Source organism: Coturnix japonica, chromosome 1, assembly GCF_001577835.2.
Source record: "Coturnix japonica isolate 7356 chromosome 1, Coturnix japonica 2.1, whole genome shotgun sequence".
Taxonomy (NCBI): domain Eukaryota; kingdom Metazoa; phylum Chordata; class Aves; order Galliformes; family Phasianidae; genus Coturnix; species Coturnix japonica.
The window spans coordinates 138,512,685-138,526,130 of record NC_029516.1 but is presented as its reverse complement, the minus strand read 5'-3'; the positions used below and the strand labels follow the sequence as shown (position 1 = coordinate 138,526,130).

The following is a 13,446-nucleotide window of genomic DNA, read 5'->3' as shown; positions in this document are numbered from 1 at the left end:
ATTGCAGGGGAGTTGGACCAGACAATTCTTTGATTCTGTGATCTTGCTTTGGAGAAAAGTTGGAACTGTAGTATCTGGTGTTCAATGGAAGCAGGCAGGTGCAAGATAGGACTGCCAGCTCCCATCTCCCACTGAAACCCAAGCTCAGCAAAACTTGGGATAGGGGTTCTGCTTCTCAGGGAGGTTAAATCGTGCTGCCACGAGAATTAGTGGCTGCGCTGGCTTGAACTGCCACGTTCCTGCTGATTTCAGTTGCAATTAAAAGGTGCTATGGAAAGCCAGGTAGCTTTGGTTTGTGTTGTGTTTCTTTATATGTATATGCAATACACATATATGCATCTTGCAAAGTTACATCATCTGCAGTACTCAGGGACTTACGGAGGAAACAGCAGAAATAGAGAACAGATAAAGACAACAAAGAAAGTGAAACCAATATATAAATAACGGCACAGCATTTCTGGGAATAAAAAAGGGAAGAATTCAGATTTTGCTGATGCAATTCATGTAAGCAGGGACAGGATGACAAAAATGGACAGGAACCCTAGACTGAAAGACAAGAGCGAGAAGGACATCTAATATTTTTTCCTCTCTCAGACGATTACAGGAAATTTTGCCAATGTGATTCATGGTTTGAATACAAACCACCTGACAGATGTGGTCATTCAGAGAAGCAAGCGAATGATTCTGGATACCCTTGGAGTAGGACTTCTGGGTACCAGCACTGAGGTCTGCCAGAAAGTCAAACAGTACAGCCAGGTAAGGGGTTTGGTATTCATAGCATACACTTAGGTTTACCTATAAAAAGCAATGGAAAATATAGGCTGTAAGGGAACACTTCGCAATGGTAGTGAAATTCTTTTGGAGATGGAAATAGAGACATAGTATTCTTCCCATGGGAGATAGGGAAGCTATATTGCTGGAGCTACTTCTACCTCTGGATGGGCAAAGGTCTGTGTAACAGACCGTGTGCTAAGACTGCCAGCCACAAGTAGAACACAGTTAATTACAAATCCCTTCCTTTCACCTATGAGATTTCATTAAAAGCATCAGCATAGCAAACATTACTTAGCACTGGGCTTTCCAGCATGAAGTATGGTTTCATGGATGAAGAATTAGTATCAGATTATTTCCAGTCCATGAAACATAACTGCTATCTGAGGTATATTGGTCATGTTTCTCTTCCAGTCCTGTTCTGCTTACATTAAAGGAATACTCAACCTCAAGGAGAACCTATCCAACAGAGGCTCACATCAGTGAGGGGTTGTTCAGCTTTCTGTTTTACATGGCTAGCTGCACTCAGGCTACAGAACATTCTGTGCCAATAAGGTTCCTTGCACAGATATCCCCATTTCCAGTCTGTGCTAGCTAGGCCTTTTTATTTAATTTCATAAAGAGCTCTTTGCTCGCTAAAAGACCTGCACATCAAAAGGACAGGAACAGTGCCATTTAGAGCATGGGTTTACTACCATCAGGAGGCCATATTTCATTTACCCACAGTCTACTAAAACACTGAAAAACATAACCTTTACCTGGATATCTTCTCCAACAAAATTATAACAACTGAGGAAATGCCAATGAGCAGTGAGGAAGGATGCCAATGGATGGTGGTTTTGGGAAGGTATTGAATGGTTAGGTCCATCATGTTGGCCTTCCCTTTGATCTGTTTGGGTGGAAAAGGCCCTTTACAGGAGTCAACAGTAAACAGAGTTTATTTTCACACTTTGCAATAGAACCATATTTTTACTATGAAAGGAAACAATTGCATCTTAAGTAGGTAGGATTTGATCTCAGTGCAGATTTATTTTTGGGTTCAGGATTTTGAATTAATTGATGTCAATTTGTTCCAGATCTACAACTCAGATATATCCAGCACCATCTGGGGCCACTTGGATTTCCGACTGCCTCCTCTGTATGCAGCTTTTGTGAATGGAGTGGCTGTAAGGGATGCTCTTTTACTTGCTCTTAAATCACACTAATTGATTCCATTTTCACTCCAAAGAACAGAATGCTCCTAAAAACTTACTTTTTTTTCTTGTTCCTGAAGCCTCCTACAAAACTTCATTACTCTGTTCTCCTGATGTGCTTCAGCTTTCTTCCTAATTTAGACCAGGCTGAAAGTATAATAAATATCGGCATCCCTTAGCTTTAATCTGAGACTTGGGACTGATTTTGTAGGTCAGAACTCTACAGCTTCTTGCAGCTTGGCTACAGCAACTGCATAACAAAGAGATGTTCTAGCTCTCATGGATTTCATCAGATTTTGCTCCAGCTGGCTAACTATAGTTGCAGGAAAACACAGGTACAGACATATACAAATATGCATACATAAATGCTCACAACTGGCATCAGGATTCTTCAAGGCAGGATCTGTGTTTTCCTCTGTCTGTCCAGAAGGCATTCCTCAACATCCTGACCTGGAGTTTGACAGAAGTGTGTATGTCCAGCATTACAGGGCAAGATCTGAGTGCAGGGGAGCACTGACAGCTTTCCAGCTCACACATCTCTGAAGGAAGACACAAGTGAATAGACGTGAAGATTCTGATTTTGAAGTGTTATTAAAAATACTGTTCCTGATGCTCTCTGTTCATTGGGACTTCTGGGAATACCTAAAGCTGGGCTCCTGGCACGAGAAAGAGAAGGCATCACCAGATACTCATAGGGGCTAAGCAGCTCTTCCCAGTTTTAAGACCGTAGCTTTCTTGGGCTTTGGCCGCTGGAGTTTTAAGGATGTAAGCCCTAATACCAGGAGCAGGGAAAAAGTCATTTCATTGTGCTTATATACTGTTATGAAGGAAGCGAAAACTCACCATTGGACCTAGAACTGCTGTTTTTATTATACCATGTAATTAAAGCAGCAAAAAGCCCATTGTAGAAATAATCATTGCCAAACTGATTTTAGACCAGTGCGAGTAGAGTTACAATTACACTTCACTGAGACAACCTTTATATTGCATTTACATGTCACGTTGAGTCATGATGGGAGCAAAGGACTTAGAAGAAATATCTTTTAAATTTTGCTTTCTTAGATTTTAAGGAAAACCTAGTTCTTCAGCCTTTTTTACACCAGATACAGTATTTCCATTTGACTCAGCCAATCTTGCCCAGCGTTAAATTCTGATGACAAATCATGGCTTCTCTTTTTGTTAGGTGCACTCAATGGATTTTGATGACACATGGCATCCTGCCACGCACCCATCTGGGGCCGTGCTCCCTGCTGTGATGGCTCTCACTGAGGCCTTTCCTCAGAAGAAAAAAATCTCAGGTCTTGACCTGCTTTTAGCTTTCAATGTGGGAATTGAGGTGCAAGGCAGGTTGTTACGCTTTTCCAGCGAAGCCAGGAATATTCCCAAAAGGTATGTAAAAATACTTCTAGTAGAAAGTTGAGTGGAAGTGCTAATGTATTTAATCAAATGCCAGTTGAAATACAAATGGCACAGATAATTGTATTTTCTGTTATTTGTCCAGCAATTTAGGAAAACTTCAAATGAATCTTAAAACGTAAATATGTTTACATTACTCTTTGCTGCCCGGCAAATAGATTTCTTTTTGAAAGCATCTATGAGCTTACAAGAAAAGTGTTGATTACCTTTCTATTAACTATCAGCAGCAAAAGGGCAACACTGAACAGCACAGGTCTCAAGCTCTTGAGGACAAGGACAACCACACCTCCCTTGCTTGTGCTCAGCACGATGGAATAAATTGTACTCGGCTCATAGCAGAGCCAAAGGAGACAGGGTGCATTTAGGGGGAATATTCATGAAGCACAGGATGGACTAGATTTCTTCTTGCTGTCTTGCGCATTTTCCTTCTACTGGTTTTGCAAAACTTGTTCAGGATAACAAAAAATGCATCCTCCAGTAAGTATAATTTTCAGACAAGTAAAAACTGTAGCACTTTAGCCATCACTGTCTTCTGCATGCCTTGAACAATGAGCAATTCTAGATTTTCATTTACTTTCTGGGGAGGCCTCTGTTAAAACAGATGTGATAGCAGTTTAACTTGTTCCTGGATAAAAGCAACAATTTCTGCCATTAGGACTACAGGTGAAATCTGGATGCATGTTTCTTACAGTCCAATCCATAGCAGTAAAGGGAAATTGATTCTTGAGTGTATTGTGAATCAGTTGAACTGGGTGATCCTGTGGTTTTTTTCCAACCTTGGTGATTCTATGATTCTATGAATCCAAGTAACTTTCTGAACTATAGTAATGATCTTGTTTTTTCAGGTTTCACCCACCAACAGTAGTTGGTACAATGGGGAGTGCAGCAGCTTGCGCAAAACTGCTTGCTCTTAACCAGATGAAATGCAAAAACACCTTGGCTATTGCTGCTTCCTACGCAGGTGCCCCACTGGCTAATGCAGCGACTCAAACGAAGCCCCTCCACATTGGCAATGCTGCTAAGCATGGCCTGGAAGCAGCTTGCTTAGCATCACTGGGTCTTCAAGGAAACAATCATATCTTGGACATGGAGTCAGGGATAGGTGCCTTTTATACAGATTACAACCCACAGACCCTGCCAACCTTGCAGTCCTATCCCTGGCTGTTGGACCAGCAAGATGTGGCCATCAAACGCTTTCCTGCTCATCTTGGAACGCACTGGGTGGCTGATGCAGCGTCTTCTGCAAGGAGGAAGCTTGTCAAGAATAGTGACGACTTGCTTCTCCTTGATAAAATTGAGAAAGTTATTATAAAAGTCCCAGAGGTCAAATATGTGAACAGACCCAGCCCTAACTCAGAACACGAAGCTCGGCACTCCTTCCAGTTTGTTGCCTGCTCTGCTTTGCTGGATGGCAGCATGTCCGTCCAGTCCTTTGCCAGTGAGAAGATTAACCGGCCAGCCTTACAGGAGCTCCTCTGCAAAACACAGCTGGAACACCCTTCTGATAACAAACCCAGCTTCGAGAGTCTTTATTGTGAAGTGACTGTTGTGCTTCAGGATGGCAACACAGTAAGCGACCGCTGCAACACGTTCTATGGACACTGGAGGAAACCTCTGACAAAGCAGGACTTGGAGAAAAAATTTCAATCCAATGCCTCTGCAGTCCTCCCTGCAGAAGCCATAGAAGGTATTATAGAGACTGTGTACAATCTGGAAAACATAGAAGACTGTTCTGTATTAAACATGCTTTTGTCAGGACAGTCAGCTAGAGCACTTCCAGAGAAGCTGCACGTTGACCATTCCAACCCGTAACGCAAATGGAATTCAGGAAAAGCTCTTATTTAATGATGAAAGCACCAAGTAAAAAATTTAGAGATAGCATGCACAGTTCAGTCAGAAGGGCTGAAGATTAATTTAGCTCTCTGTATATGATTATACTGCTAAAGGTAGAGCAATGCCAGCATGCTGCACAACAAATAATTGTTCCTCTTTCTGACAATAAAAGCCTGCATGTTCTGCTTCCACTTCATCACTTCATAAAGGAATACAAATTCATGGAAATGCTACTGTGAGAAACACCACTATGAGGACAGAAAATAGAAGCCTTTACATAAGCATTGCTGTACATTTAGCTATACAGCCTTCTTGAAGAGGCCACTTGCTATGCCAGAGCTTTGATGTTTGTGCTAAAAGAAATACAGCAAGCACAGTAGTTGCACTTGACGCTCCAAAAGACATCAGGCTTCACTATGGAGACTGGCATTCTGGCACCAGCTTGTAGAGCAAGAGGGACAACCCTATGCTCCTAGTCCTAAAAGCATTATTTCCCAGCCCCATCTTCTTGCTGCTTCATAGTATGGGTTTAGTACTGCCATATTCCCACTTCAATTACAAGGCACTGGCTTAAGAAGAAATTCAGCCCCACTTTCCCCATCAGCAGCCAAAGAGATGACCACACACTTTTGAGGAAATGTGTGCTTAGGCCGTGAGGTATTTAGGTAGGCAAGAAACACTTTATGATGAGCTAAGATATGATAGTCTGATTGCATAATGCAATTTGCATAAATGCAAATGTAGTTCTATTAAAAGATATACTACACTCTCATGAATGGTTGAAAGTTAAACAAAACAGCACATTAATTACAACAGACTGATCGAAACACATCTTGAGACCACCTAGTGTCCATAGGAACAGTCACCTCACCTGGACAAGCAAATCTGTTCCCTCAACTCCTTCCACTTGTCTTAAAATGTGTAAAATGCACCTACAAAAACTTAAATTACAAAATAAAATTAATTTTAGTAAATGAACCCCAAACTGTTTCATTTCTTAGAACAAAAGTTGTCTGTTTTCCACCTGCAAAGTATTAATTTGTACTTAAGTCTCTGACTCTTGGTTTACATAGTTTATCAACAACTATTTTTCTTTTCTTTATCCCTTTTGATTAGAAAGTAAGCCTGAATTACTGGTCAATGCCGAAAATATACTTTGAGACAGACAGGCATTTCCAGCCATGTCACCTGTAATTATACCTGGGTAATCTCAAATGTAAGTTACTGATAATGAGTAGTGCTGTGATTATACCCCACTGGATGAGGAAGGTGCCTACATTACCCTACATAACTGAATACATTTGGATTCATAAAGATAAAATAATAAACACACTCCCAATGCATGTTTTCCAAGTTAAAGGTAAAACAAACAGGATAAATCTGGCAGTAACTATTTGATAAATTACAGGTTAAGAAAAAACAAACAAACAACACAAAACAAACAAACAAACAAAAACACACCAAGAACTATGAAGTGTGATAGCTGCATTATTTTATTAATACCATCAAAAGTAGCTAAAATGTTTATGCTTTGCTAAATTGATTTTCTCACGGAAGTCTGCATGATACCCATCAGGCAAGTTTCAGGACTTCCTTTACCATTGTTCCAATTCCATCAAAGATCTCATGCAGAGGAGCCTTGCACATGAAAGCACAGGTAGTAACTATTTTATTGGCTTTATCCACGTGGGATTCACTGACATCTTTGCAAATGTGCTTACATCCAAGCTCTGTTATAGCAGATGCAGTTTCAGCATCAGGAAATCTGTAAATAAAAGAAGATTGCAATAACCATAAAAAGAGATGATACAGCCATAAAGTTATGCCAATGTTAACTTGAATGAGAGAACAACAAGAATATTTAAGTGGTTTTACAACTGACGATGACATGGGACTAAAACAGACTTCCACTGTCAGATCATCTCCATTCCCCACAGCAACTGATCCAATATCTTTGAAAACAGCTGAAATTCACAGTCACAGCATGCCACAAGGTACAGTTCTGTTTAACAGTCCTTTGGTGTGTTTATAATGTGTTATCAAGTGCAGCAATAACTGATTCACAGTATTTTCTGAGATGCTAAATGAACTTGCGGTCACATTAGACCTTTTCCAGCACCACCATATAAAGTCTTCCTCTGGGATTCCGCAGTGAGTTTGATTTTCTGGAGACAAGGCAGGAACAGGGAGAAAAAGGCAATCTCCAACCATCACTGCTGATAACATTTCTGAGTGCAATTTCTTATCAGGAGTTGGCAGTCTTTAAAGCGGCACCAACTTCTGCCATGGTTCTCACTTGCTTCTCTTAAACTGCCACCAGAAAAAACTTCACTGAAAATCCCCAAGCAGACAAAATCCCACAGACACAGTTTAAGTGGCCATTCCAATTATCATATTTTTTTAATGCCACCTGGACAGATCTATTCTTCACTTTGTAAGGTGAATCACAGTCTTCAGAAGTATTCGAGTGAGATAAAGGATTTGCTTTCTTAATATGAACTACAATCTATCGCTCAATTACCACGAATGCAGCAAAGGTGAAGAAGAAAAAATATCCCTCTGTTCTGCCACTTTCAGAGCTGACAAACAATACTTGCGGCAACTCATTAGCACCCACATTGAACAATAAAGTCTGTGCACAAACCTGAGCCTTCAGTGGCTTATGGACAGATGGTTTAAGCAAGAGATAGTGTTCTATTTTTCACACTTTAATTGTAACGTGGATGTTGCTATCATAGGGAAAATCACAAACCAATGTATTTCTGAATTCAGGGATGAACTGCCCCAACTCTGTAATGCATAAGAAGTGCATCTGCCCTAAGAGTACTGTATCAACAATTGCTATGCTAGTGAACGTTTGAAATGAGCAAAATGCCACTAAGAAATAATTACCAAAGAGTTATAGACTCCAGAGGCCTCAGCCCTTTACACAGAAGACTGGCCACTTTCTAATCTTAATTTCCACACAAATGATCAGGGGGTTGGAGCACCTCCCCTATGACGACAGGCTGAGGGAGTTGGGCTTGTTCAGCCTGGAGAAAAGAAGGCTGCGGGGTGACCTCATTGCAGCTTTTCAATACCTGAAGGGAATCTACACCCAGGAGGGGAGTAAACTCTTCGAAATAGCAGGCTGACAATAGCAGGACTAGGGGAAATGGATCCAAGTTGAAGGAGGGAAGATTTAGGTTGGATGTTAGGGGGAAGTTCTTTACTAGGAGAGTGCTTAGGCCCTGGAACAGGCTGCCCAAGGAGGTTGTGGATGCCCCGTCCTTGGAGGTGTTCAGGCCAGGTTGGACGGGGCCCTGGACAATCTGATCTAGTAAATGTGTATGTTTGGTGGCCCTGCCAGGCAGGGGGGTTGGAACTACATGATCCTTGAGGTCCCTTCCAACCCGGGTCATTCTGTGATTCTGTGATTCTGTAATTAATTCCATGCATTTCCTTCTTACCTTCCATCTACGTTTTTATCTTGGCCAACTGTGACCTCACAACCAGGAAAGACTTTAGCTGCCAGGACTGGTGATATACAGCACAACCCAATGGGCTTTTTAGCACTGTGGAAAGCTCGGAGAGTGGAGTTCACATGCTCATTGACAGTGCAATTCTTGCCATCTACAGCCCAGGAACACAGGTTCTTTGCCACGCCAAATCCACCTTGAAACAAACAAACAAATGCCCAAATCCAAGTCACTGCTAAAAGCCATTAAATTCAACACCAGAAGGATTTCTCCTTTTTACAATGTTATCAAAGCATACATAGGACTTTCAGGTTCCCATACTAAAAGCTCTTGGGTGTATGAAATGTATTAGGTTTATAATTTTAGAAGTTTAGCTGCAGATTTTTTTATACCACGTACTTTCCACGGGCCAGAAAACTTCATTTTTCTGCAGTGAGAAACAGAGAAACTGCACAGATTCATTTGCTAGACAATGGAAGAACTGCACCATCCACTACACACCCCTCAATGACCAAGAGAGGAGGGATCAGAGGAAAGACCAACACTGGCTTGTTGTTGGCAAGCACCAAACGTAGAATTAATACAAACAGTGGTTTGCCCCTCCACGGTAATTTAATTCACAAGGTTTAGCTTGGAACTTGCAGGAGAGCCTTCCCACCTCTAGAATAAAACAAGGTTAACACAGTAAGACAAAAAAGATCATTCATAAAAAGGTATTTGTAATGTATGATATTCTGAAACACGACTCTTGCGAATGATTATTTCCAGTTAAAAATAATGTTTCTGGAAGGTGGTTATAACAAACCATTACTTGCATTTAGTCATCATTTAACTGTACAGATTATATTTTGCATCACAAATTTGCTAGATTGCAGCACAATTTTCTAGATTTAGAGCTATTAGAATAATCACAGGTTATTACAAAGAGTAACCATCCATTATATTTGATTCCTTATGCATAACATGCACAGCATCAACTTTCCTACAATAAACAAACACAATTGTTTTGTTGTGGTTTTTTTTTTCCAGAAGAATTTCAAACATAAAGCAGTTTTGCATTTTTAATATTTGTGCTTTCCCCCCAAACCCTTTGTCCTCTTCTGAACGTTATCTGGAATCTCTGAAGTGAGGTTTTAATTTTCACACTTAATAGCGCTTATCTGCCTGTAACAGTTATTGCTCGAACTCCCCAACTCCCCTGAGCCTAGATTATAATAGAGCATGAAATTAATGTGGAAAATATTTGCTAGCCTCTATTCCCAGCTCTCTACTCTTGATATCACCAATCCATTATAACCGGGGAAGTGACTTCCCAGCGCAATCCATGTGCTCCCTCTGCCGGCCTCACTACAGAAGGCAGTTTAACTACTTGAGTCAGAACTTAGGCACAGTTGTGAAGACAGCGTTTAACAAAGTTACAGATAATCTGGAAAGTGATTTTGAGCAAGTCAGTTTCCTCATTATGCTTTAGTTTCTTCATTCCTTACTTAACCAGTTCCATTCAGCGTTCCCATCTTCAAGTAGGTACCAAAGCCTTGACAAGTTTCAGAAATACGGAATAGTGTGATATATAAAGAACACTGTGGCATTTTAAATTAATGAACTGGATCACAGAATCATAGAATATGCTGAGCTGGAAGATCAGATAAGGATCAAGTCCATCTCCAAGATGACTTTGTCAGCCCATGAGAACTTGATAACATTTTTTCTCATCCTCAGAAGTACAAAGACAAAACCCACATACCTCTCAAATTCAAGAGAATGATTTATTAAATCGTGAATTTAATTCACTCTAAGTTCTTTGCAATTGAAGAATCACAGATTATTTTATTGTAAAAACACTTACCAGGGAAAATAACTGCATCAAACTCACTGACTTTCAGCTCAGCCAAATCCTGGATGTTTCCCCTTGCCAGCCTGGCACTTTCAACTAACACATTTCTCTTCTCATCTGCTGGACTTCCTTTTAGGTGATTGACAACATCTCTTTGCTCAATATTAGGGGCAAATATCTTCACCTGGAACAATGAAATGAAGCAATCCTGAGTGTGTAAACTGTACTCTTAACACTGGGACAACAAATGTCACTTAATGAAATTATCTTGAATTTCAAAAGCCTCTTATGGTGAGTACATTTCACAGGATGGATCTGTTGCATTAAATAAATGAAGGCTCAGATCATGTATCAGCGAGGATAAACCAAGCTGTTCTCCCCATCCTATTCCTAAAGCTTTTTCATAGGGAGTGCACTCTTTGGCCAACATTACTCATTTTGGTGGGGCTTGCAGGTAACCTAAAGAACAAGGAGAACACTGTGATTGGTACCACTGCAAGACTGGATGCATGGCAGAGTTTACTGGAAGGCTGCTCCTAGCTCTTATGGATCAGAGTGCTAAAGCAGATGTAAGAAGAAAATTTAGTACAGAAAGATGCAAACTTTACAAGCATTTCTAACACAGACATGACTCACCCTTCCTGGCAGCAGGAAGTAAACAAAGCACAGAAGGACATAAATTGGTTAGGTACCAAATGTGAAACCCTCCTCAGAAACACAGAGGAAGGCCGACATGGGCTGTTCTCACATGTGTTCTGATCCTTGCTTTGCAGACATCTCAGTGTTGCTGCTGTAGTCAATTTCAGGGAGGTGAAGTTGTGCTGAACAGGGGGCTCTGTGTGCTCGCAGCGGCAGACCCCTGGCCATGGCTGCTCGCAGACAGACAGCCACCCCTTGCTGTCACGAGAAACCGCAGACAGGTCCACCGCACCGCGCTACATCCTGCTCTCAACTTCTCAGAGGGATCTGAGCTACCTAAAAGGTATCAAATGCCATCCGAAAGCGGAACCCCGACCTGGGGACGGCCACGGACCACCCCCAGCTCCCCGCCAAGGAGGGCCCTCCGGGGCACCGCTCGCCCGCAGCCGCCTGAGGTGGAAAGGGCCGCGCCGGGGGGCGATCGCGCTCCTACCTCAGCGCCGCCGCGGCTGAGGTGCACCAGCGCGGCCGAGGCCTCGTGAATCTCGCTGCCGTCAAAGACGCCGCAGCCGGCCAGCACCACAGCCACCCGCTTGCCCATGGCGGCCGCAGAGGCAGAGGGCGGCATCCAACCACAAGGCGGCAGCAGTGCCCAACGCTGCAGACCAAAAGGAGGTTGGGGAGAGGGGGAAGGGCTGCGGCACTGCGAGGCTGGGCAGCGCCGCCTCCGAGGAAGGGCGGAGCCGTGGAAGGGTTCCTCTCACTGCGAGTCGCCGGTGCGCCTGCACTGCCCCGTCCGCCATTTTGTGGTGCCGGGTCAGTCCTACCTCAGAGTGCGGGTCTTGTACGTTACGCTCGCCTTGCCAGTACTTGAAGGGAGCGTAAAACAGGAGGGACAACGGCTGTTTACAAGGGAGGATAGTTACAGGACAAGGGGGAATGGTTTTAAACCGAGACAGGGGAAGTTTAGGTTAAATGTTAGGAGGAAGTTTTTTATGAAGAAGGTGGTGACACACTGGAACAGGTTGCCCAAGGAGGCTGTGGATGCCCCATCCCTGGAGGCATTCAAGGCCAGGCTGGATGTGGCTCTGGGCAGCCTAGTCATTGGTTGGCAACCCAAGGGGTTGAACTAGATTGAGGTCCTTTTCAACCCAGGCCATTCTATGATTCTGTGATATGATTCTACCTCCTCTGCCTACAAGACATAGCTGGGGTAGGGTTTATATGTCAGTAGGACTTATGGGAAGCCTAGGTGTTATTCAGCTTTCAAAGAAGCAGTCTTAGCTGTGTTTCAGGTTTCACTTCTGGCCTGCTTACACAGAGGAGCAGCCTCTCAGCTGAAGCAGAGAACATGCATCCTGTAGATTTTTGTACCCGTTGTTCCAACATCTGCATTTCCCCTGGTTGCCTAAAAGTAGCTCTGCTTCCTGGACGACCTGAAGAAGGCTCAGTGGAGCCCTAGCTCTGCATCATAATATCATAATATCATTAAGGTGGGAAAAGACCTCTGAGATCACAAAATCTAACCTCAGCCTGTCCCCACCATGCCCGCTCATTGTGTCCATCGTTTCTTGAACCCCTCCAGGGACAGTAACTTCACCTCCTCCCTGTACCTTTTCATTGCTTGGTCACTCTTTCATAATAAAAATCTTTTCTTATACCCAACCTGAACTTTCCCTGGTGCAAATTGAGGCCATTCCCTCTATCCTATCATTAGTTAGATAGGAGAAGAGATCGACTCACCACTACCTCTTTTCAGGTATTTAAAGAGCACAGTAAGGTCTCCTCTGAGCCTCTTCTTCTGCAGACTGAACAATTCTAGTTCCCTCAGTTTCTCCTCAAGAATTGTGAGCCTTCACAGCTTCACTACCCAACATTCATGAGTTTTCTCTGGCCTAGGTCCACATCAGCAAATAGCAATGAAAGCATTTCACAAACAGTTCACCTCTTAAGCTAGCCCTTTTCAAGGTGTGAAAACACCATGATGAGGGAAAAAAGCTTCTGGTATTGCCCTGCCTGCACTAATGGGTCCTAATGATTCTGCCCAGCCTCAGCTGGGGCTTCGCCATACCCCATGGGCATCCAGAGGTGAACTGAGCTGTGCTGCAGTGTATGTTTGTGTTTTTTTCTGATATTATGGTGTCCTGATTCTGTCCTCCTTTTCAAATCAGCACTGCTTCTGCTGCTCCCTGACGCCTGGAGATGTAGAACGAGCAATGACATTTGGTGCCTGATTTTAAGTAAACATACATTTAATTGGAATGGAAAAGAGGATTCACTGCTCTGCTGCCATCAGTTTAGT

The 13,446-nt window shown here is 42.7% G+C and overlaps 2 protein-coding genes across 3 annotated transcripts in view; one reads left to right on the top strand and one right to left on the bottom strand.

The window, feature by feature from the left end:
* ACOD1 (aconitate decarboxylase 1) overlaps window positions 1–6,191 on the top strand; it is a 38,377-nt gene extending 32,186 nt beyond the window's left edge. For both annotated transcript variants that reach the window (XM_015851621.2, XM_015851620.2), the window contains exons 2-5: window positions 595–756; window positions 1,848–1,937; window positions 3,148–3,353; window positions 4,226–6,191. In XM_015851621.2, the coding sequence (XP_015707107.1) occupies window positions 679–756; window positions 1,848–1,937; window positions 3,148–3,353; window positions 4,226–5,192 (1,341 nt within the window). In that variant the 5' untranslated portion in view covers window positions 595–678 and the 3' untranslated portion in view covers window positions 5,193–6,191. The remainder of the gene's footprint in view (window positions 1–594; window positions 757–1,847; window positions 1,938–3,147; window positions 3,354–4,225) is intronic.
* A 492-nt stretch (window positions 6,192–6,683) lies between these two features.
* On the bottom strand, window positions 6,684–11,952 carry LOC107308050 (glutamine amidotransferase-like class 1 domain-containing protein 3A, mitochondrial). Its single transcript, XM_015851623.1, has 4 exons — window positions 11,638–11,952; window positions 10,518–10,689; window positions 8,663–8,867; window positions 6,684–6,978 (listed from the first exon to the last, which is right to left on the bottom strand). The coding sequence occupies exons 1-4, from the start codon at window positions 11,770–11,772 to the stop codon at window positions 6,786–6,788; spliced, it is 705 nt and encodes a 234-aa protein (XP_015707109.1). The 5' UTR covers window positions 11,773–11,952; the 3' UTR covers window positions 6,684–6,785.
* Between the last annotated feature and the right edge of the window lie 1,494 nt (window positions 11,953–13,446).